Source organism: Podarcis erhardii (assembly GCF_964252035.2).
Source record: "Podarcis erhardii genome assembly, chromosome: 9".
Taxonomy (NCBI): domain Eukaryota; kingdom Metazoa; phylum Chordata; class Lepidosauria; order Squamata; family Lacertidae; genus Podarcis; species Podarcis erhardii.
In genome coordinates, this window is record NC_138512.1 from 14,125,690 (window position 1) to 14,151,745 (window position 26,056).

Below are 26,056 nucleotides of genomic sequence, written 5' to 3' on the forward strand. Positions count from 1 at the left end.
GTTGGTGTTACACTTGATTATAGGGATGCGGATGGCACTGTGGTCTAAACCACTGAGCCTCTGGGGCTTGCTGATCAGAAGGTCGGCGGTTCGAATCCCCATGATGAGGTTGCTCTGTCCCAGCTCCTGACAACCTAGTAGTTTGCAAGCACGCCAGTGCAAGTAGATAAATAGGTAGTGCTGCAGCAGGAAGGTAAATGGCATTTCCGTGTGCTCTGGTTTCCATCACGGTGTCCTGTTGCACCAGAAGCGGTGTGGGATGTTTTACTATTTCGTTGTGTTTTCCTAGAAAAGAGGGTAGGAAGGCCAACAGTGGTGTGATTGTTTGGGATGTGAAACCTACTTGCATCTTGCTAATTAGTCATGCTTATTTCAAAAGCTGCTTCTTTGCTGTGTCTCATGAAGAAGAATTCTTTCTCTGAGCAGCTTTGAATCCATTTGAATTCATTTTTAAATTTAGCTTTTCAAAGCTTTGTTTCAAGCTCTTAAATACCTGTATTCTCTTGCCTTTAATATAAACAAATGCATAAAGAAAACGTCATGCTTTATAAGCTTGTAATATGTAATGACTGTGAAATATCTAGCAGTCGTGTTTAAGGGCATGAAGGAAAGTAATGTTTCTTTCTTCCGTAAACACAGAGAGTAAATTTGTTGGCGTAGAAATTATAATCGGGCTTCACTAACTCCATTCTGCCTGGACCAACAACAGACACTTTGCCTGTTCCTGGGATAGAGATGGAGACAGAGGAAGATAATATTACTGTGGCTGTGTAAGGAGCAGGGTGTGGCACTATGGATCTATCAGACTGAAGGCCCTGATATATCAGGAGAAGCTGAGATGCAAATGGAAAGTGTTTGGGCCACACAAAGGTATAAAATTGGGATATGAGATATGAGAAATGGAGTAGAGAGAAATAAAAGAGTTGAGGTACCAATAGTTACCTGTTCCAAAGAGAGTAGGAGTGGGTTTCCTGAGTTTCACAGGTTTTTGAACAGAGGGATTGGATTGAAAACGAAGGTATGCATTGTGGCTACATGCAACTTCTGAATTCCACTTAGTAAGCATTCACTGAAATGTTTCTTCAATGGAGTGGCATTGATGTGGAATCTAAAAGGTAAGGTAAGGTAAAGGACCCCTTGACGGTTAAGGTGTCTGGGGTGCGGCGCTCATCTTGCTTTCAGGCCGAGGGAACTGGTGTTTGTCCAAAGACAGCTTCCCAGGTCACGTGACCAGCATGACTAAACGGCTTCTGGCGCAGCGGGACACTGCGACAGAAACCAGAGCGCACGGAAACGCCATTTACTTTCCCGTCACAGCGGTACAGAGGTGCCTCGCAAGACGAAATTAATTCGTTCCGCGAGTTGCTTCGTCTTGCGATTTTTTCGTCTTGCGGAGCGTGGATTCCCTGGGTATTAACGGCTTTAAGAAAAAGGAAGCAAACCCGCAAGACGTTTTCGTCTTGCAAAGCAAGCCCATAGGGAAATTTGTCTTGCGAAGCACCTCAAAAAACGGAAAACCCTTTCGTCTAGCGAGTTTTTCGTCTTGCAAGGCATTCGTCTTGCGGGGCACCACTGTATCTATTTATCTACTTGCACTGGCATGTTTTCGAACTGTTAGGTTGGCAGGAGCTGGGACAGAGCAACGGGGGCTCACCCTGTCATGCAGCTTCAAACCGCTGACCTTCTGATCGGCAACCCCGAGAGGCTCAGTGGTTTAGACCACTGTAGGCCACCCTAGAGTTCTGTACCATAAATTAGGTTGAGATGGGAATTCTAGACCAAGATGGGTATCCTAAAGTGAAAATGATGGACCACTTTGGGGCCTGGGCTGCAGTCTGGTATCTGAAATCTAAACTGTTCTTGGCTTTGAGGGCAAAATAGTGAGGTGTCAATGGATTTTCCTGTGCAAAATAGAGAAGGAAGATACTTTCAGAGATACAAATGATTGCTGTTTATGTTACCAGTGGAGGCAGTTCTTGCTGGGGAAGCCACTTTTTTCTTGCCAGGATGGCCTAATGGAGGCACTTGCTGGTATTGGCAGTTAGCCAATAGATCAGGCACAATTAGGTCATGCGTCTGGAGCACTTTATGTTTGCAGACATTGCAGAGAAGTTAGTCTCCTATTAATGAAGATAGCTTGTGTGCAGCTAGGCTTACTGCTTCTTTCATCCTTGTCTTGCACAGCCTCCTGTAGAGCAATGCTAAAGAAGCCAAGGTGTTTAGCAGCATGCACAGAGTGCTAGCCAGACTGGCCACCTGCGTAATAAAGCAGCCAAAGACTGACTCTCCGTAATGATAGTTCTATTGTAGATAGATACACCTTCAAACTTCTGTTTACTTTTATACTTTCTTTGAGGGGTTAACAAAAGTTAGCCTCTCCCCCCTTCACTGTTTATTGGACAGAAATTCTCTGTACCTGAAGCACCTGAGAGAAAGGCTGCAGTGGGATAGTGATTGACATTTAAAAGATGTTATATTTCTGCTTCAGCTTGACCACCTGTGTTCAGTCAGAAGTCCCAGTTCTAGTGAGCTATGAGCACTGTCACTTGTTTTAGCCATGTGTATTAAATATATCTTTGTTTCTTCACATTCCTTTCAGTGTTCGAAACTCCCATTGTTCTAGGTGCATTTTGCGACAGGGAATTTCATCAGTGCAAGCATTTTCAGATATCTGGGTGCAGTACTGTGCCTAAGATTTCAGATTAAAACGGCAGAGTGGAAGGAAAGGAGGACCTTTTCCTGTCTCCCCACTTCTAGCTACTCTCTGAAGACTGGAGAAGAGACCTTCTTAAGAAATTTAGGTGGTTGGGGCAGGGGAAGGACTAGACCATGTGAAAAATGAACATAATATTTTAGCTGCAGTTCATTCATTTTCAGCTTTGTATTCTTGTTAAAAAAGCACAACTTGACATTCTGTTGTTTCACCCATAACCTAGGTGCAATTTAGCTCCTTGCTTTCATATGTCAGTTTCTAACACTGATTTGTCTGGAAAAAGGTGCGTAGACCTTTTTTTAAGGCTAATGACCAGGAAAGTGGGATGGTGTACCTGGGAATTCATCATGTTTTGAACACTGTGGACCAGAATTCTTTCAGCACTGTTGTACTGAGGAACATAGTCTGGTGGTTTGCCAGTTCCTTCTGAGATACCACACCCTCTTACTTTATGGCCATCACACAATAGGGGACTTGAAAAGTTTCCAAATTAAAACTTAGTACCTTCTGCTCACTGGAACAGTTGTATTGTATTTACAAGAATAAACATGCAAGGAAAATGGAAAGGGACCATTAGTAGGAGGCAGGTATTGAGGCTTGGTTGAAATATCCTGAGATGTTTTGTTATGGTTGATATTCAGTGTTACGCAGCATAGACTGATCGAAAATGTTGGACTTGCATAACTATTTCGGTGATTCTGCTGTGAGTATGAACTTGGTTAGAACTGCCACATAGTTCTTCAAGTATTTTTGTTTTTCTTAAAGACCAGCCCAACCTGCCATTTATCTACAGGATTTTTATGCTGCTTTCCAGGACCAAGGCCCTTTCAAAATGTCTGGCAATCAAAATCATAATAAGCTGTAGCAAAACAACATCAATACAAACTTTAAAACTACACTTTTTTAAAATAAAAAATATATCTTTATCCCTGCCTAAAATTCAATAAGGAGGGAGCCAACCTTTAGGCCCGGGGGAGGTAGTTTCACAAACAGGATGCCACAACTGAGATGGCACCACACTATGTACTATGCTTAGCTGTGAGAGTGCAGTTGTAGCTTGGATCCCAAATGCCATGGAATTCGGACATTTTGGCTCCCGAATGCCACAAACCTGGAAGTGATTGTTCCGGTTTGCGACCTTTCTTTTGGAACCCGAACGTCTGACGGGACTTCTGCAGCTTCTCATGGCCTGCAGGAGCTTCCTTCAGACAAATAGAAGCTGCCATTTGGTTTCCGAACGTTTTGGAAGTAGAACGGACTTCCGGAATGGATTTCGTTTGACTTCCAAGGTACTACTGCACAAGGAAGGCCGTCCCAGCAGATCTTAAGGCATGGTCTGGCAGATAATGGAAGAGGCACTCCTTCAACTACTTGGAATGCAGGTTGTTCAGGACTTTATATGGCAACAACAAATCTTGAATTGAGTCTTGTATCATATTGGCAGACAAAGCAGTTTGTATGTGTACGTTATCTATTTTATTAATTCAAAAAAATTATGTACTGCTTGATTGGGAGTGGGGAACCTCAAAGCAGCTTTTGTGTTACATGGCCCCACACAGAAGTACCACTCACAATCCTGATGCTGCACCAGTTGCAACTTCTGGATTATCTTCACAAGTAGGCCAGTATAAAGCACATTGCAGTATGTTAAATGTACAGTTACTAAAGCCTGGATAACTGTTACTAAGTTATCCTGGCCCAGGAAAAGCTGCAGCTGTGGCCACTCATGCCACCTGGGCTTCGAGTGACAGCGCAAAATCAAGGAGTACTCCCAAGCTAGAAAATTGTTCCTTCAGGAGGCGTGCAACCTCATCTACCATAGGCCATACCTCCAAATCCCGGACACAAGAACCATCCAACAGCTGCACCCCCATCTTGTTGGGATTCAGCTTTAGTTTATTGACCCTCATCCAGCCTGCCTCCAGACACTAGTCCAGCATTTGCAGAGCTTCACCTCATTCATACTGCGGAGAGAGAAAGCTGGGTTCCCCCTGCATATTGATGGCACCATGTTCCACATTACCAGATGACTACCTCCATCAGTTTCATAGAGCTGTTAAACAGCATAGGAGACAGGATGGACTGCTGCCGAACCCCACAGCGTAGTAGATGAGGGACCAAGCAGTAGTCCCAAAATGCTACTCTGTGGAAATGACCCTGCAGGTAGGAGAGGAATCGCAGTATCATTATGCTTTCAATTCCCAACTCGCAGAACTACCGTATTGGCCTGAATATAAGCCTCATTTCCCCCCAAATTCCGACCGTGAAAAGTTAAAGTGTGGCTTATATTCGCGATCTTACGGTATGCAGCCAGGAGCATGGGACTTATATTTGGTTTTTTTCTCTTTTTTTCTCTCTCCCCCCCCCCCCCGGTCCAATTTTAAATGTGCAGCTTATACTCTGGTGCGGCTTATATTCGGGCCAATATGGTACTTCAGGAGGATTGCATTGTTGATGGTCTTAAAAGCTGCTGAGAGATCAAAGAGAATCAGTTGTTTCACACACTACTTGTGTCTCTTTTCCAGTAAAGGTTATCCGTTTCAGTGCCAAAAAGCCAGATTGAACCTTCCCCTTCCTCACAGTTTATCCAGCCTGTAACCCAGCTCCTAGAAAAAGCCAATTCAACCTTCTTAAACTTAATGTAGCCCCATACATTATAAAACAAAACACTACCTGTGGAACCTGACAAAGTTAAGGAAAAACACACCTAACTCATCAAAACATCTATCTTATAAACCTTATATCTCATTAGCAGTATATAAACTCCACTCAAATATATAAACCAAGACTTGAAAACCTCACTTTAGCAAACCCCCCTAACAGAGTACTCAACAGAGCACCTCTTTACCAGAGCATTTGAACAAACTTCACACTTTATAACCTCACCTTTCATATACCTCCACACTAGAGAATCTTCCACCTAGACAACTAGTCCATTAATTGATTGACAGCTTCAGCAGATCACAGTCCACACAGTCGCAGGTCAAAATTCCCGACACTGACAACTTGAAACAACTACCTGGTTCAAAGAACCAAGAAGAATATGTCCAAAGATACCTGTTCACAGCCCATGGTCAAAGAACCATGAAAACACTTGTGTAACCTTTTCACAGCTATTCTGGCCTGTTACTTTAGAATTGCAAGCTTCCTTGCCACACCCCGCTACTTCCTGGCGAGGCAAAAGAAGAACTCTGTGATACACGTGAACACTATTGAAAATCATTACCTTACCTCTCTCTCTGACCTTGTACCTGCCTTTACTCTTCGGGAGAAAAAAACTGAAACGGATTGAAATGGGTCCAGATAATCCAGTTCCTGCAAGCATGCCCGAAGTTGCTGAGCCACCACCCTTTCTACAAAGCTTAGTCGTACAAGTTTGTTAAACTTCGTAATGTTGCAACACAGGAGTGTAACTCTTTTTGCTGGTGCATTGCAAAGAATTTATATCACTTCTATATTCTGTTGCACTTTGGGGAACAGTGAGCCTCTCCCTGCTACATGCTGATAATACATTATTAGCATGTACATGCTAATAATACATATATTACTGAAGTAAGCAACTTCAGTAATATACGGCTCTTCAATATCTCCCCTCCCCCTTATTTCCATCATAGTATTGAGGACTTCCTATAAAGTAAACTATGAACCTCAATTTAAGAATCATTCTTTAGTTAATAATCTCAAAAAAGATCACATATTTCAAACACTTCCCCTGCATATACTGAATGTTTGATTAAATGCGATGTAACTAAAGATGTAGTGAAAACACCAGGAGCTCATTAAAGATCCCCATGAAGGGCAGATGAGCTTTAGAAGCACTTGAATTCTAGTTTGTAATTTCAAGGCTGAGAGTTTTAGTAATTTTAGGGATTCTTGTACTTGCTTGGAAAAAAGATCTGAGATCTTTCAAAATAAGCAATTTGGAAGATGTATAATATTTGCTAAGGCAAGCCTGGTTATTTCTAAGTGTAACTTAGCTTTGCAGATAACCTATTCCAGCAATGCAGATGTTTTCAACCTTGTATAAAGCCCATGATGTAAATAGCAAGCTTGCTCTTTGTATTCCGGAAATGTTACCTTTCTATTCTATCAGAATAAAAATTCAGTGAGACTTGAAAAGCTATATACTCAAATGTGAATCAAAACTGATCCAAATTTTAAAAATGATTTTACTTATTTTTTTATTTCTCTCCTTTGGTAGGAACTTAAGAAATAGTCTAGGAAGGGAAAACAATTTCTGGTCAGACTGCAACTTACTAATGAATACTTTGGGAGAGAGTCAAAAGATCAAGGCATGTGTTCTGGATTATAAAAAGGAATTTAGATGCCAATGTCTTACGTTTCATTTTCTTAAATCTTTCTTCAGTAAGAGAGCAGTTACAGCATTAAAAAACACACACAACAAAGTCCTTTTGTACTGTAGTTGGTAAATCTTCATTTCTGTAACATTGTGTGGTAGCTGATTAAGTCCTGTGATTTTGAGTTCAAGAGTTTTTCAAGGCTTGTGCTTGTTTCGCATATATGTAGTAAATGTTACTGCACAATAAATTATGAAATCACTAAACAAAACACTACTTAAATGTCTGAGCTTGCCGTCAATTACTAATGCCTTGTTCAGAATAATTTAGGTGGTATTTTTGCTTTAGGAGTTCTTGGTAAGTATAAATTGAGGATTTTTGAGCTTTTACTGAAATTCTAGGGTTTAAATTATTAGTACTTGGAGTGCAAATACTAGAAATGTTTATTCAGAAGCAAGCTCTACTGTGTTCAGTGGGAGTTACTTTGAGGTTATATTTCTAGGTTTTCCATTTTTAAAAGTTCATATAGTAGCTGTTGGTTTATGGGAAAGCTTTGCAAAAAAATAATAATCTTTTTTCAGATAGTACTGATCAGCTCATGTTCCTTCTCAATATTTTTTCTTACGGATATTTTACGCCATTGACCAGTTATGAAGGCTTGACTTTATCTTCCGATTTTCCCATCTTTCTTCCCTCCTGTGTTCAATATGCTGCCCAGTTATATTGTTTCTCCCCTTGTAAATACAGTGGTACCTCAGGTTAAGTACTTAATTTGTTCCGGAGGTCCGTACTTAACCTGAAACTGCTCTTAACCTGAAGCACCACTTTAGCTAATGGGGCCTCCTGCTTCTGCCGCGCCGCCGGAGCCCAATTTCTGTTCTCATCCTGAAGCAAAGTTCTTAACCTGAAGCACTATTTCTGGGTTAGTGGAGTCTTTAACCTGAAGCGTATGTAACCTGAAGCATACGTAACCTGAGGTACCACTGTATGTACCAAAATGTATAAAACACAATATCGAATTGACAAAAGCACAAAGCGATAAATTAGTTCTTAAAAATAAGAATCTGTAATTTACTGTAATTGGTTTTTAATTCAAGAATCTCTGATCAGATGCTGTTAATCAGATGACCGACAGGATGCATGTATCACTGTTTATGTTAAAGGTGCTTTAATGATGAGCATGTAGACTAGGCCATTAAATGCTATAAGAAATAAGGTGATTAAGACAAAGCAGATAAACTCTGAGGTGTCTTTCACAGTGCAATTCTATACATGCTGACATGCAGAACTACATCTCAAAATTTAGGACACATAGAGGAGAGTTTTGTTCTGGTTTGTGTGTTTATTTGAAAAGGCAAACCACATTCATTTAGTATTATTTATTATTTAGTAAATTTCTATACTTTCCTACACCTGTAGAATCTAAGGGCAGTTCACAACACTTCTCTTCCTCTAGTTTCATTGAGTTCAAAGTGACTTCTTCCTAGGTCAGTGAGTACAGGATTACAGTTGGAGAGTTCCCTAAATGTTAATAAATTCTGTTGGACACCAGCTCCCGTCAGCCTCTTCTGGTATGGGCCATTGATTAGGAATGATGCCAGTGGTTGTGCAGCAACATCTCAGGGGCCAGCTGTTCTACCTCCTTGTTTCAAAATTGCAGGAAACTTGGTTCAGTGGTTGAACCTACCACATGCTTGCTAGTTTTGTCAGGAGTATTTGTCACATGCTTGCTATGATCTATCCATTTGTGTGTGGGGGGGGGGAGGCTCTACTGAAAAAACTCAGTGGCTGATAGCTGCATTTTTAATCTGCTGTGATAAAAATAGAATTGAGAAGGTGTAAAAGGAAGATGATACATATCAAAAGGGAGGGACGTATCTGTAGTGGTATATTTGCTATGTGGAAGGTACGTGAAGGGTAGCAGTATTTAGCAAGCACAGCAGTTTTTGTCGTCTTGCAAAGAGATGTATAAAGTACCAATTTCTGTATTTGGTAAAGTGCTAGTAGAAACTTACGTCGTTTAGGTCCAACAGGACTCCAAAACGCAGGAGAAAGCTCTGGGTTTGTAAGTTTCTTTTAATGACTGTTGCAGATGACCTAACAAACTTTAACGTGGAGGTAGGAACCTGTGGCTCTCCAGATTATGTTGGATTTGAACTCGCATCAGCCCAATTCTGCCTGGCCAATGTTAGCGGCTGATGAGAGCTGTAATTGAACAACATTTTGAGGGCCACAGGTTCCCCCCTTGCTCTAATGCATTCCTGAATAGAAACTCCCCCGTTTGCCTGTGAATAGCACCCACGTACAAGAGGTCTGTTTTATTCACAGTGGGCAGTGTGTGAACATGAACAACTGAAAACTTAGTGTTTGAATTATGGTAGGGTTTACATAAATGTTTCATTTCCCAGTTTTCTCAAACTTCTCTAGCAATCCAGTCTTAGAGTTGTGTCCAGTGCTGTCTGTGTGGAAATAAAACAGACATAAGATCACATAGTGAGACTTCATCTTCCTTTCCCCACCCCTGCAACCTCCTGTGCACCCTCAAAATCTGCTCTGGAGAGTTGGGGGATACTCTGGAGCAGATTTTGAGGGTGCAGGCAACATTGGATTCTGTCTTTAGTAGTTAAAGGTAAAGGGACCCCTGACCATTAGGTCCAGTCGCGGACGACTCTGGGGTTGTGGTGCTCATCTCACTTTACTCGCCAAGGGAGCCGGTGTACAGCTTCCAGGTTATGTGGCCAGCATGACTAAGCTGCTTCTGGCAAACCAGAGTAGCGCACGGAAACGCCGTTTACCTTCCCGCCGGAGCGGTACCTATTTATCTACTTGCACTTTGATGTGCTTTCGAACTACTAGGTTGGCAGGAGCAGAGACCGAGCAACGGGCGCTTACCCTGTTGCGGGGATTTGAACCGCCAACCTTCTGATTTAATAGTTAGGTAAAGGTAAAGGGACCCCTGACTGTTAAGTCCAGTCACAGACAACTCTGGGGTTGTGGCGCTCATCTCGCTTTACAGGCCAAGGGAGCCGGCGTTTGTTCGCAGACAGCTTCCGGGTTATGTGGTCAGCATGACTAAGCCGCTTCTGGCGAACCAGAGCAGCGCACAGAAACGCCGTTTACCTTCCCGCCGGAGTAGTACCTATTTATCTGCCTGCACTTTGACATGCTTTCGAATTGCTAGGTTGGCAGGAGCAGGGACTGGAGCTCACCCTGTCGCTGGGATTTGAACCTCCAACCTTCTGATTGGCAAGCCCTAGGCTCTGTAGTTTAGACCACAGCACCACCCTGTCCTGTCTTTAGTAGTTAGTTGTGTGTAATTCTAATTTAGTCTTTCCAAACCTGGTGCCCTCCAGATGTTTTGGACCCATCATCACTGACCCTTGGCCATGCTGCCTGGGTCTGACGAGTTTTGTAGTCCAAAACATGTAGAGGGCACCAGTTTGGCAAAGACTGCTTTAGCGAATGCAGAAAGCAATATGTTTTCCTTAATTCTAATGCGGACTGTGTGTGTATTCAAATGAAATGTCTCTTGATTTGTTTAGGAGTGGCATTTCTAGCTGCTTACTTTAAAGTTTGGAGTGACTGATGCATTGCAGTTAAAGCCAAGATGTTTGTCTCCTTTAACGGTGCATGTAAAATCTTCCTCCCATTTTGGCTTAAAATTTCAATTTTCTCCATATTTGCATTTCTTATGACTTGATTATGTTATGCTTTCATGCATGCACAGAATATAAATCAGATGCCACAGCAAACTCCAGCATCTGATTAGAAAGGGTTTATTGCAAGATGGCGAGATGTCTATCATTTCCTCACAAATGTATTGCACAATATCCTTTTTGAACCCTGCAAATGTGCACTGCTGGACAGTTTCTGACTTGCAGCAGTAATAGTAGTAGTAGTAGTAGTAGTAATAATAATAATAATAATAATGATGATGATGATGATGATGTTATTTATAAGCCGCCCATTTGACTGGGTTGCCCCAGGCACTCTGGGTGGCTTCCAACAGATTATAAAACTACAGTAAAACATCAAACATTAAAAACCTCCCTATACAGGACTGCCTTCAGATGTCTTCTAAAAGTCAGATAGTAGGCAGATTGATCGACCCTTCTTCTAGGCAAAGCCTGCAGAGAGTGACTGGAAGGGAAAGTGGCTGTGGGGAAAGAGGACCACCTCTTTCTATATGAACCTACCTGGACCCCGAGATCACCTTCTGAGGCCCTCCTTCTAGTGCCTCCTCGAGAGGTCCGGAGGGTGGCAACATGAGAATGGGCCTTCTCTGCACTGGCTCCCCGTCTGTGGAATGCTCTCCCCAGGGAAGTTCGCCTGGCACCTTCATTATGCACCTTTAGGGGCCAGGGAAAAACGTTCCTTTTTAACGAGGCCTTTGGTGGATCTGATTTACATCCTATGCCCTTTTAAAATGTGTTTTTGTTGGGGGGAGCTATTGGGTTTTTATTTTTATTTTTATTATGTATTTTGGGGTTTTATATCTTGATTTTGTTCTGTGAACCCCTGGAAGAAGAAGAAGAAGAAGAAGAAGAAGAAGAAGAAGAAGAAGAAGAAGAAGAATATTGGGTTTTTATTTTTATTTTTATTATGTATTTTGGGGTTTTATATCTTGATTTTGTTCTGTGAACCCCCGGAAGAAGAAGAAGAAGAAGAAGAAGAAGAAGAAGAAGAAGAAGAAGAAGAAGAAGAAGAATTGCCTGAACCTTCCTTCTGCAAAGGGGCCAAGGGCAACACTGGTTGATTTCTTACCATTCTTTAGGCCTAGTAAACCTCCTTTTTCCCCTCTCTAGCCCAGGCTTATGTGTGTCCGTTGCTTGTCTCTCTTCTTCATACTCTACACACCTCTTCAATAGCCAGCAACTCTGCCTTCTCTTTTCCATCATCTGACATAGCTTCTTACTGTCTCCTCTTCCATGCTACTCTGCCCCCTTCTGTCTTCTGATTTGCTGACCATGCCTCCAATTACTTCTCTCTTACGCATGGCAGATACTCCTTTGTCCTGATTGGCATCTACTACCAAAGGGATTGCAGAGAGTAGGGATTGCTGTTCCATCGGTGTCTTGGGAAGGATACAGGAAATTATAAAACACATGGGCACCTTTTGTGGTCTCAAGAACTGCAGCTGGAAGTGTCCAAGAGGTGCACGAAGTTTAGGAGCTACAGTTTGGTGACCCCTGAACCAAACTGTCCTACTCATTACAGAGGGAGAACCATGTATGAAATTTTGAAAATAGTTATAGTTCTATTTAATGTCATCAGACTGCATATCCTTTTATATGTAATAATAGTGGTCTAAACCACAGTATTTTGTTTGAAAGCTGTATGGGTGTGTTAACTTTGAAGGTAGTAGGGAAACTTTCTGGTAAGAGAAGAGGGGGATCAGTACCTAGGTTGTAGGTGGAACTTATTTGGGATGGTAGGAATGGTATACTTACAATCAGATGGATAAACCTTTGGGGTTTTGTGGTATTCCTCTTGCTGTATGCATGTAGTCTTTAAAGCTTGCAGTTTGCCCTTGATCTTGCTGCAGCCGGTTTCCTCCCCTGCTAACTCTGTTCACGTTGCCTTGACAAATACTTCTAGTCACCCACTAAAAACAAAAAAACCTTTATATATCAGTCAAGATGCTGCCATCTCCCTTTCACCAGTATAGAGGAAACACTGTGAAGCTAAGAACAGATTGTCTCCCTGTTTGTGTTTCCTTTGCTTGGCACTGCAGCCATTTCCAGTTGCTATGATGAACCATTTACAGAGGAAGTTCGCTCAGCCACTTCAGTTTCTTTCTTACCCAGGAATATGTTGAATGCTGATAGGAACTTCAGAACAATGCAGCCAAAGTATTCTTTACTTGAGCATGTGTATTACAAAAAACTTCCAGTGAAGGAGAGCACAAGGGAGTCCATTCCATTGTTGAACAGCTCTTACCATCAGAAAGTTCTTCCTAATGTTCAGGCGGAATTGCCTTTCTTCTAATTTGAATTCCTTGGTTCGGGTCCTACCCTCTGGACCAGCAAAAAACAAAGCTTACTCCATCTTCCATTTGGCAGCCCTTCAGATATTTGAAGATGACTATCATATCACCTCTGAGTCTTCTCTCCTGTACAGCAAACTTGCATAACTCCCTCAACTGTTCCTAATAAGCCTTGGTTTCCAGATCCTTCTATCATTTTGGTCAGCCTCCTCTGCAGACGTTCTCACTTGTCAGCATCCTCTTGAAACTGTGGAGCCCAGAGCTGGACACAGTACTCACCATGGGTTCTGACCAAGGCAGAATGGAGTGGAACTATTGCTTCCCTCTTGTTAAATAGACTTATTAGCTTGAAGGGGGTGTAATTTGGATTGGTGAAAGTGCTTTTCAGTGTGATCCGAATTAAACAACCTGAAAGGACCCTTCAAGCTGCAAGGGGGAAAACTTTCTAACACTTCAAGATCTTCCAAGGCAAGGCGGAAGGGAAAATGCTTCTGCAGTTAATGGTGCTTCTCTCATCAGTTTCTTGCCATGAGTTCCTAGACTGTAAAGTCACAAGTGGTAGGCACCTACCTGTACAGTTATCTATTTTCATTTTCTTGCTTCTCTCTGGGTGACCCCTTCACACTGCTGTACTAGTTGGTCTTCTGTCACACATTTTGCTACTGGAAGGCATGAGATGAGTCATGGTCAGTGTTAGAAACTGAGATGAAAGCTAGGAGCTAAATGGCACCTTAAGCTTAGGTTATGGGTGCAACAACGCAATGTCTAGGTGCGTTTTTTTTAATAACAAGAATACAAAGCTGAAAATGAATGAACTGCAGCTAAAACACTGTGTTCATTTTTCACATGGTCTAGTCCAGTGTTTCCCAACTTTGTGCCTCCAGCTGTTTTTGAACTACAACTCCCATCATCCCTGACTAGCAAGACCAGTGGCAAGGGATGATGGGAATTGTAGTCCAAAAACAGCTGGAGGCACAGGGTTGGGAAACACTGGTCTAGTTCTTCCCCCCCTAATATTCTTAAGATGATCTCTTCTCCAGCCTTCAGAGAGTAGCTGGAAGTGGGGAGGCAGAAAAAGGTCCTCCTTTCCTTCCACTCCGCAGTTTTAATCTGAAATCTTAGGTGCAGTACTACGCCCAGAGCTCAGAAACTGCTCACACTAATGAAATTCCCTGTTGCAAAATGCGCCTAGAACAATGGGAGTTTTGAACACTGGTCATGGTCAAATTGCACCATTCCTATGTGCCTGCATAGCAGACTGCTTTGGGGTTTTAATGAAGTCACTGATACAACCTTCTCTTTCTGTAAAATGCATTATGCAAATATTAGCATCGCCACTAACATTTTGGTGCTTGGAAAACTGACAGTGAAGAATTACATAACTAAATTTGTGGGTACATCTGCAGAACAGGTTTAATTTTAAATTTGGTGCATTCAACTCTTTCGTAGGAGGTAGCATATTTCTGTTGAATTGTGTTGCCTAGATATTAGGTCGTAAATGATTACCAGATGGTGAGGACAGTGTGTGTAATGGGGATCCTCATTTACTACTCACTTGTCTTACAAGTGTGGTGTTTACGACTTTTCATCACTACACTTCAAAGGAAACCCTGGCTAGCCACTTGTCATATCAGAGGGTGGACTTACCACCTAACTTTTTTTCAGCCTCTGCTATCACAGAGATAGCAGCTGCTACCTTTATGTACCAGGGGTTATACTTCCCTTTACACATTGATTTACCAATGTACACAAATTGATATGGCAGAGAAGATTTTCATATGTGAACTGGCCTCTAGAGCAGTTGTACATAAGATGTAGAAAACTTCACTTAAACAGAAACAGCTGAGACAGAAGACTTTGTCCTTTCTCTTGTATATATATTGTCACAGTAAGGTGCTTTTTTAGAGTTGTGAAGATGATTTTGTTGTCATGGCAGTATTGCCCATACTGTATATACTTGACTGTCCATTGCCTACAGCAAATAGCATGTTAGATTTGGGTTGTGTTTTTACAAATTGTTTGCTCATAGATAACAGTAGGACAAAAGAAATATATGTACACATTTCTATTCCATTTATGTCCAATTTTCCCATTTTATTCTCCCTACAACCCTAACTTAAGCTGAGAAAGGCACCCAAATTTTGAACCTGGATCTTCCCTAGTTCTATGCTAATGGCAGCTGTGTCTGCCCAACCACTTCCAGCTCTTAGAGTGCAATTCTGTACGTCTGCTTGGAAATAAGTCTCATTGTGTGGTCAGTGGGGTTTATTTCCAGGTAAGTGGGTACAGGATTGCAGAAACCGTTTTGGTCTTCACCCTACCTTCCAAAAGTCAGATAAAAAACCCTTCAGTCATGATGCATAAATTATAGTAATTGTCTTTACAGATGGAATTGATTCAGAAAACAGCTACTAAGCTGCGGCTGTAGAGAACATGTTATTGCACTGATTTACTAGCTTCCCTGTCGAATACCAGGGCAAATCCAGGGTATCAGCCTACGTCTTGAAAGTCCTTAATGGAACTGGGTCTGGTTACATGTAAGGACAAACTCTCCTGTGTTAGCATGACCTCCTTGAACAGCTGTGTTAAGTTTAAAACAATGGAACCAGTGACTTGATGGGAAGCCTGTTTTAAAGGGGGCTTTTGGAGTTCACTGTTCAAAGAAGAGATTGACTCTCTGGAAACTGACCTAATTGTTGTGGTCTTGCCACTTTCCCTGTTTTTACTCTCTTGCTGTTTTGTGATCTCTTTTTCATGCTGGTGTTTTCACAGAGGTGGCAGTGTTAGTGTGCTGCTCATTGGGAATCATGGAGTTAAAGATTCAGTTCCCTTGCCATACATCCAGACAACTTTAACTTCCCCCAGATGTGTTTCATTGGCCTCTGTTTCTTTATGGTGCATGGAGTAGTTGGCATGGGAGTGTGTGATTGTTTTATAGGCATGTTCTGCATGATTCTTAAGAGTTCTCTTAATCAGGAAGGCTAAGAGACAAACATGCTGTGGTTTTAGGTTTTCTGAAGTGCATTAGCTCCTGCATTGGGCTCAAAGGTATTTCTGTGCAGCTGGAGGTGCTCTCTCCCTCTCCCCCATCCCCAATATTGGGCTTTCTTCCCATTTATTACTGACCATTAGTGATTATATTGTGATTTGTATTTTTACTACACCGCCCCCCCCCTTTGTTAAAAATGGTGTGTGCCGTGGCCTAGATTGCCCTGTGTCTTTCAATCTTTAAATTGCTACTCTTCTATTTTCCAGACTAGGCTTTTCATGTGCACAAAAAACTATGATCACCATTTTTTCACATTTCTTAAAAACAGCCTCTTATTTAAACCAATATTTGACATCTGTATTTTTGGTGTTTTCTTGCTTTTCAACATCATCTTGTTCCTCTCGCTGCTTGACTTGTGTGATTGCGTTAGTGACACATTGCACCTGTCATCATGATATCAAAGATGCCCATAAACAAAATTCTGTGAAGCTTGTCTCAGAATTGGTTCTCTTAGAGAAAATGAACCTGGCATACATACTTCAGTTATTTCCAGACCAGATGACTGCGCTATTCTGTATATGGGGGCTATCTTTTGAAATTCTGACATATTGAAAATGTCTTTAAAATGTCCGTTAGTCCAAAGTGTGGCAGCTGGACTCTTGAGTATTGGCTAATCATTGGCATGTTTAACTCCAATCTTGTTTCAGCTTGATTGGTTCCCTTCGTTTTTGGAAAGTCTTTAAATGGTCTTGATCTGCCATGCAGACCTGCCCAGGCTTTAAGAACTTCCTTGGAGTCCTTACCACCATTTTGGGCTGTTAAATGAGTGAGCATAAGAGATGTGGCTGTTTTAGTGATGGTACCAATGCTATGGCTCATCTTCAGTGGCGATCTCTCTGGCTCCCTCTTTTGGTCCATTCAGACACAAATAGAAAACACTTTTACTTGGCAGTAATGTATAATTCAATTCCTTTCCCAAAATTATTTTTAACATGCTTACTGCTTTTTCAGATTACGTTTCTCTAAATTGCTTTTTCTTCATTCCCTTTTTGTAACTGTGTTTATTTTATTTGCTTATAAATATATTGTACTTCTCTTCATCTTAACTGCTGGGTGTTCTATGGGCAGAAGAACAGTAAAAAAATTTAATAGCAAGAATAATATTGATAATCTAAAGGCATTCTTTTAGTCTTAAGTAAAATAGAACATAGGTATGTTGTTAAGAATTACGTTTTTTAACTTTTATCAATCCCCACCCCAGCTATAATTAAACTGGCCTTTATTTTTCATAAAATGACTTGTTTCTTAATTTCAAACTGTTCACTGTTTTCCCTTCATGTTCTTCACTCTTGAATGCCTTCAGGAACTTGATCTGTGAGCGGTATCAAGTGTTCTTTCGACAAATGCTCAAGGGAACCGACACTGTTTTCCGCTCTCTTGTATAAAAAAGCACATAACGTTTTACATGAGAAAAATAGCACCTATTTGTCCATTGTAAAATTAAGAGGGTTATGAGGAACAAGTTGTGTAAAAAGTAAGTCCAGTGTCTTAGGAATAAACTTTTAATTACAAAGCGTTCGGCTCTCTTTAGTGGATGCCTCATGTCTGTGACCATAGTTGGTACTTACTTTGGTGTGGACGGCAAGTGAGAACCAGCCCCTCCCACTGCTACAATACAGATTCCCTGATTGTGTGTGTGTGTGTGTGTGTGTGTGTGTGTGTGTGTGTGTAATAGAATGGGGTTTGACATACTTTAGAATCTAGATTTTATTTGCAATGTGGTATCCCTGCACATTTAATTTATGGGTGTATTTACCCTACCTTTCACAAAGTGGTCTTAAGGAGTTTACAATAAAAACATAAGAAAATAAGCAATGACACAAATAACCATAAAAGCAGCAAATAAACCTGTAAACATAAACCAATAAAGCCAGAAGTTATGACCAAAATAAAAACAACAGATAAAAGATAAATAGCTGTGGCTCCAATGCCATTAAGAACCATTAAAGGTACCTGAGAACAGAACTGCTTGGTGCTTAACAAGTAATGAGGATACTTCTCAAAGACAGCCTCATCTACAACATGTTGTAGTTGTCAACACTGGATTCTAAGAGAACATTGATATCTGTAGCCAGAGAAGAGATGCAGCTGATATCCCCAGTGAAACTGATTAAAAGCAGCATTTTGTCTTTTTTGCATCATCACAAAGGTTTAGCCTATGCTGTGATGAAATATGATTGAAGGTATGGGACAATTCAATGTACGTTTGTGAAGAGATATGAGAACCTTCCCTCTGCATGACCATCCCTACCTGTCTGGAACAGGCATTGTCCCCCACACCTTGCTTACTGAACTCTGTAAAGGATGGGCAAGCCTCCAGGGCCCTCACATGACCATCCCAGAGTCCAGTAGATGAGGCGGAGTGCTTAAAAAACTCCCTCCATAGCAGGTTTTACTGTGATCGGCAGGAAAATACAAATGGAGAGCTAGAAAAGCCGCTGTGGAAAGAGCTTATTGAAGCCACTGAACCTCAAGCAACAGCAAAGGATGCAGAAGTACCCCTAGTCTGTGTACCCGCTCTTTCAGAGGGTGGTTAACTCCATCAAAAGTAGGCAGCCTTCCAACACAAGAAATCCCAATAGTAGAGGAATGGCAGATGAAGATGATGGACTTTTCGGAGCTAGCCGACTTGACTGGAAGAGTCCGCGACCAGAAGGAGGAGGAGTACCAGGGGGAATGGATGAAATTCAAAGACTATTTAGTTAAATCTGCTAAGATAACTTACCATATTTTTCACTCTATAAGATGCACCAGACCACAAGACACACCTAGTTTTTGGAGGAGGAAAACAAGAAAAAAAATATTCTGAATCTCAGAAGCCAGAACAGCAAGAGGGATCGCTGTGCAGTGAAAACAGCAATCCCTATTGCTGTTCTGGCTTCTGGGATAGCTGCGCAGCCTGCATTCACTCCATAAGGCGCACATACATTTCCCCTTACTTTTTAGGAGGGAAAAAGTGAGTCTTATAGAGCAAAAAATACGGTAACTGAAAAAACTTGCAAATACCAGATAGGCCTAGGATTTAAATATGTGATGTTAGAGAATAATATCTTTAAAGTTAAAATGAAAAGGAAGAAAGATGTTAAGTGATTAAGTTAATTTTATGAGAAAATTGGTTTTGGAAAACTGTTACAATGAAATACACTGAAATTAAGCTCGGGGGATTTGAGGAAGTCGCTTAACAATGTTACTAAGATTGGATTAAGTACAGTTAAGATGTTTGTTTGTTTGTTTAAAAATTCTGGAAAATCAATAATTTTTTTTGAACAAAAATCAAAAACAAAAGGAGGCAGCCTTCCATCCATGCGGTCCAGGGAACCACCCACTAACAGTGCCTCAGTCTTGTTTGGATTACGCTTCAGTTTGTTGGCTCTCATCCAGTCCATTGCCAAAGACAGTAATGGTCCAGCGAAAGTAAGGCCATGTGCCATCAGCATATTGCTGACAACTTCCTTCAAAACTCTGTGGTTTCATGTTGATGTTAAACAGCATGGGGGATAAAATTGAATCCTTAGGAAACCCACACTGAGAGCACCACAGGGCCGAAGAGCACACCCCAAGCGTCACCCTCTGGAAACGACCATCCAAGTAGGACCACAAAGCTGTGCCATCCACCCATAACTCAGACAGCTGCTCCAGAAGGCTATCATGGTCGATGGTATTGAAAGACGCTGAGAGGTCAAGGAAAATGAAGACATTTCCCTTGTCTCCTGACAGAGGTCATCATACAGGGCGACCAAAGCTGCTAATTAAAAGTTAATTAGAGGACTTCCGTTCTGGATAAGCTGTCATTTAATAGCAATAACTTAGATTTCCTCTGTGGTATACAATATGTTTCCTGCAGGAAAATAAATTGAAAGCACATTTAAGTTTGATGGCCTCGTCGGATGCCAAGAACTAATTTACTCAGAATGCTTAAATACTTCTCCTTTTCCTCGTTTTCTGCAGAATCTTTTGTGAGGAAGAATGCTTTGTGCTGTGCAATAAAATTCAGACAGGTCATAACAGCACAGGCTGGCATAAGAGCTCTGCTGGATCAGACCAAGGGCCTTTTGGATCCAGATGCCTATGGGAAGCCCACAATTTCTGTTTGTGGAAGAAAATTAAGAAGGACTTGTGGCACCTAGTAGTACAGTCGGGGAGCTACTGGTGACCCACTGGTACCACCTCACCACTGCCCAACTTCCTCTTTAACTGCATGGCTGCTTCTACTTCCTTTATTTGCATTTCTGGCATTTCTACCTCCTCTTGTCCCCACCTCTTTGCAGGGAGATTCCACTTAGCTGTTCTGACCAAAACATAGTATTATAGGATGAAGAAGCTTGGACCGCTTCTGGTCTATTGTAATGGGTGCTTCCAGCAAATTTGTTCTACACTCTTGCACTCCACATTATGTGTGGACTTTCCCACCCCCACCCCCACTATTGTATGTTTGTATGAAAAACACGCATGTTAGAGAAGCTATTAACAACTGCTTCCCAGTAATAAGTTATTTTGTACTTGCTGCCTTTTAGTTTACTACCCCTCTTTATTATTATCCCCCCCTTTTTTTAGTAACCTTTTATTGGATTTTATAAACAAGGATCATAGGAATAATAAACTGTATAAATAAAAAGACCAAGTCTTCGAATGCCATTTGTACATCGCAAAAATAGCATAATAAATTTGCAATAATATCTATAACATATGATTCATTATTAGTGGTCAGTGTACAAGTCTTTGGTTTAAATAAACCAAGTGGAGTGGATTAAATAAAAACAACAAGTGGAAACAGGATAGAACTGCTTGGCTCTGTTTTGTTTAAAGCTTCCTATCTTCTTTATTATTATTCACACACTCCTGTGTGTATGTGTGTATATATATATATATATATATATATATATATATATATATATATGTGTGTGTGTGTGTGTGTGTGTATACACAAAGACTTTAACAACTAATCCACACCTAATGACCCACCTAAGTGGTACTCAGGATATCACTCAAGAAATCACTCAAGATATCTCTCAAGTAATTAAGGAACAAAAGAAGAAAAGGCACACTAGCCTGGGAACTTCCTCTCTGCCCAGAACATTGGAGGCTATACACCACACCCCCTCTACAGTATTTATAGGAACTCAAACACTGAGATCCTGCTCTGTTCCAGTAACAAGAAGCCGAAAGCACCAGCCTGAAGATGACGAGTGAGACCTCGTCGAAACGTCGCCTAGACACCCCAACTTTTACACGGGAAGACACCCGAGGACACCAAAACCTGCATTCCTGTACCCGTGAAAATCTACGAAAGCATATATATATATATATATATATAAAAAAATAAATATGAAGCCTAGAATTGCCACTCATGAGGGTCATTCTTACCTGATTAACATGCGGTTGAATAAGAGACCAGCGATTTGATGAGCAAAACCTGTGTTAACTGATTCAGCCTGTGTGATCCAATGTTCTTGTATGCTCTGTAGTGGCATTGTTGTGAAGCATTTCCCATGCTATACCGGAGTGTGTGAATTGCAGGTCCTGGCATGTTGCTCACCAATCCCCAACCTGTATAAATAAAAGACCACTGAGACTGGTTTGGATCGAAAAAGGTCACAACTTTATTGAATATAGATGAAAGAGGTTTTGCTTGGGCATGGGGCAATCAGAATACTTCTGGCCTGCCCACCAGAAGTGATTTGTAGGTCAATTCAGGTGTGGGTTCCTAAGACTTACATCAGATAGGGTGACCCTCACAGGGACCATCGTCTGGGGGAGTGCCTTCAGCCCTGGTCCTGCCTGGGCATGCGGACATGTCCACTCCCCTCCCCGAATCCCTTTAATGGGATACCCCAGCATTTGGAGGGGCAGGTGGAGACTAAAACCTCCCCTCCATCCAAAATAAAGGATTGCCCCAATGCCCAACCCAGTTGAGATGATTGCTATGAAGTAGGCAAAACCACTGGGCTGGAGCCAATTTGCCTGGTGGACAAGTTCGTACCCGGCCCCATAAAATGGTAACCAACGTAGCCACAGCAAAGTCCTTGACTATGAGCTTGAACCCAAGGGTGGGCGGGCGGTGAATACGATGAAGGAAAAGCTGGTAGGGCCCCAGGTGAGGGCTGTTTAAGTAGCCATGGAGCAGACCGCTTCATCAGCTCCACATCCTGGCCCAGTCTGTATCCAAGCATGCATCCACATTTGCCAAACCAGGTTGCAAGCTAGGATCTGGCTCCTGATAGGCGGTGGGGACTTATGGCTCTGCCACCTATCAGGAAGGGGCACTGATGTCATGATTCCTTTGTCGGGGTCCCAGTGGAGCCTCAGCCGTCCTGCAGTGCCACCACACCAAAAGGATAAGCGGACTTGGGCCTATGACAGTTCAGTAGCATGGAACTTGGGCCCTACTATTATGAACTGAGATTAATAATTCCTAAAAACTTGAAAGTAACGTTTCGTTTCCTCCATTTCCCTCTTGAAGCCCAAATTGTTAAGAATTGTTTCTGATTTTTTCCTTTAGATCCTTGCCATTTACTGAGTCCACCATGTTTCACTGAGGAAGATAAATACAGCCTGGAAGCTCTTCGCACAATTCATAAACAAATGGATGATGACAAAGATGGGGGCATTGAAGTAGATGAAAGTGACGAGGTACGTGAAGAAAATATATTACTCTGAATATCTTCCTTAAAAATGGAATTTTGTATGAAAAGGAGCACATAAACAATTAACTTACCACTGTTATGTTGTACCCGTTGCAGCTATGGAGGTTATGCTTTACATTAGTGGTGTGGCTTTTCTGGAAAATTTTGAACCAGAAATTTTGCTGATACTCTACAAATGATCTAATTTACTTGTATTAGGAAGCAAAACAAGATCCTTTGAAACTTCCATACTCGTCTAACCTCATATTTACAATTGTCGTCCGTTCATTGCTACTAATGAACTTACAAAGAAAATTTTGCTTACCATTTATAGTCAAATATATTGAAATAGACCAATTCAGCTGTCTGTGAAACATATCAATCCTTTTGAGATCTTCCCTGAAGATATCCGCCTCCCTCCTCCCCTCTGTGTCCCCCTCAGACCTTGTCCCCCTCCTTTGCTCCCTCTCCCTTCAGCCCACCCCCGAATATGCCCCCTGAAACCCTTCCCCCCCCAATCACTCCCGGAAAAGATCCTTCTGTATGTCCCCTTCCCCCCCTCTAAGAGACCCTGTTTTGCACCCCTCCCAGCTCCAACCTTACCCCTGATACCCTTCTACACCCAGGAACACTGGGCTGAGTACGACTAAGCTGCAGTTGTTGGTAAGTATGACAGCCCAATGGGTTATTTTCTGTCCAGGTGCTAATCTGCAAAAGAATCTGCAGAGCTGCACAGAGGCAGCCTTGTCAATATAATGATAGTTGCTTCCCCAAAGAAGCAGAAACTACGAGAGAGTAAACAATCTTTACACAACCATAGTGATGTAAAGTATTATGCCAAAACAAGTGCCAAGTTTTAAAACTAAACAGTAATCTATATTTTAACAGACTAAGTATTTTGATTTACTTTGCAATAAGAAAATGTTACCGAATTCTATTTTTAGTAAACTGTATGGAGATTATTAGTGAAGTAGAGAACAAGGGAAATAGAAATGGAAGAGAATCTTGCTGGATTTTCTGTGCTTACTGTGACAAAGCACTGCTTTTAAAAATTTTTGAGTAGGAGTGCCAAGTCTTTAGCTTATACAGCTGTCCATAGTGTATTACTGTCACTGCTTTTCTTACCCTGCTACAGCTGTTTGCTTTTTTCATATACAATTTTGCATCATATCACTTCATAGGAAACTCTACTATATTCATGCACCTCTTTAAGGATCGCTAGTCTATTAAAAAGTTTTGTTAGCGAGCCAAGAACAGGCTTTCTTTAAAAACTCCAAATTAACCTCTACAATTTAGTCATGTTAAATTTTCAAAATTTAGCCATACTTTGATGATAACTATTTGGCATTAAAAAAAATGCTGTGAAAAGTTTGGCAGTTCAGTTGTAACCAGTAGTGCAGAGAAAATAACACATGGACTTTTTATAGCATAGGGATTGTGAATGTTAGCAAACATTTGGGGAGAATCTTATGCATTTTCGAGCGCAGTTGTTACTATAACTCTGGAAAAGAATAGCACTGTGCCCGATGGAGAAGTGGAAAGTTCAGTTGTAACCAGTAGTGCAGAGAAAATAACACAGAAGTCTAAACATAAACATGGACTTTTTCTAGGATAGGGATTGTGAATGTTAACAAACATTCAGGGAGAATATCATGCATTTTCAAGCACAATTGCTACTATAACTCGGGGGGGGGGGGGAATAGTACTGTGCCCAATGGGGGAGTGGAAAATGGTCACATTCATTTTAATGCTGTCAGAAGCAAAGTTGCACATTTAGGAATACAGAATGTAGGGCAGGGTACAGGAAAGCTGCCGATGGTACGAACTTGACCCTTACTCCTCGGTCTCGAGCATGTCCTGGCCTCCAGTGTAGCAGTCACTATGAAAGGCAGTAGAAGGTGTGAATTGCTCAGCTGCTTCTGCTCCTCCTGATTTAGGGCAGCTTGTATAACAAGGTTGGAGGTGTAAGGAAGAGGCATTTTGAGTCCTCCCCTCTCTCCCATGCTATGGACAGACTTTATGCTAAAGCAGACTAGAAAAAGTGGGGTGAACATAAATGCTGTATGCTTTCAACTCATGCCACAGAGTATAAATGACTATTTTAAGATACAGTGGTACCTCATGTGACGTTAACATAAGAGAGAGAGTACTGGAGGTAAATAGTTAATCAGGTTGCCCAGGCAGGACCTGGGGGGGGGGGTAGAGTCAGTGGGACTATAAAACCAGTTCTGGGTGGAGTTGTTCGTTGGGAGTTGTTGGTGGGTAGTTGGTTGGTTTTAGTGGGTTGGCTGGTTGGGAAAGGCAGTTGGTAATAGAGAGACAGGGCAGTGGGTTCTTGAGTGTGGGGAGGTAGAAGAGATAGACAGAGGAAAATAAGACTAAGAAAGTAAAGAGCAACCACGTTTGGAATGCCGTAAAAGTTTGTTTGTGTCTGAAATAAAATACACTCTTTTTTATTAATTGAGAAGCTGCCTGAGACTGAAGTGATTTTACCAGGGAGGACCTGGTTGGTGGCAGCAGATTAGTGGTGTATGGGTCAATAGTCCATGAGACGACCGGGGGCTCCGTACGAATGCCACACCTTGGTTTGAGAACAGCCCTGTTTACGAACTATTCGGTAGTGTTCAAAACTGGAAGTAGTGTTCCGGTTTGCGAACTTTACTTCTGTCTACAAACGGAAGCCGAACGGTGGAAGGGCACCGGCGGCGGGAGGTCTCATTAGGGAAAGCGCACCTTGGTTTAAGAACGGACTTCCGGAACGGATTAAGTTTGTAAACCAAGGTACCACTGTACCAGTTCCTCGAAACTGCAGGAAGGGAGACTGCTTTTATGTTCAGGTCCTGCTTGCAACTGGTTGGCCACTGTGGCCACAGACTAGATGGGGCATTGATCGGTTCCAGCAGACTCTTCTAACTGGGTTTACTGAGCATTTGAGCAGCTTTTATAGGATAATAAAAACAAGTCACAAATGGACATCCCTTATGTATGTGATTCAGCATCCCCCCACTTTTCTCATAGTTGGTAGAAGGTATTTGGGGAAACATATGTCTGAGACTCTGGAAAGCTGTTTTCCAAGAAGAATCAACAGTCTGACTCTATAAAGCAGGTTCATATACTGTACAGATTTCCATGCTGCATTCAATGAGCGAATATTAAGGAAAAACAGTTAATGCTTATTACAATGAACTTACATTTATTGATCCAAATTGAGCTTGAAATGGCCACATAGCTATTGATTTTTCTGGCAATAGTGCTCATGTGACAATACTACTCCAATTCGAGACAATTTTGTGTTAAACCTTTTATTTACGATTTTTTAAAAACCTAACTCTATGTCATTACATATCAAATGAAGAGAATCCGTTGGAAACATTTAGCAAAACCTAC

General features: G+C 41.6%; 1 protein-coding gene across 1 annotated transcript in view; it reads left to right on the forward strand.

Moving 5' to 3' along the window:
• Positions 1-26,056, forward strand: part of STIM2 (stromal interaction molecule 2) — an 82,946-nt gene that overhangs the window by 10,721 nt on the left and 46,169 nt on the right. Inside the window, exon 2 of the mRNA XM_081875743.1 lies at positions 22,546-22,676. Coding sequence (XP_081731869.1) covers positions 22,546-22,676 — 131 coding nt within the window. The remainder of the gene's footprint in view (positions 1-22,545; positions 22,677-26,056) is intronic.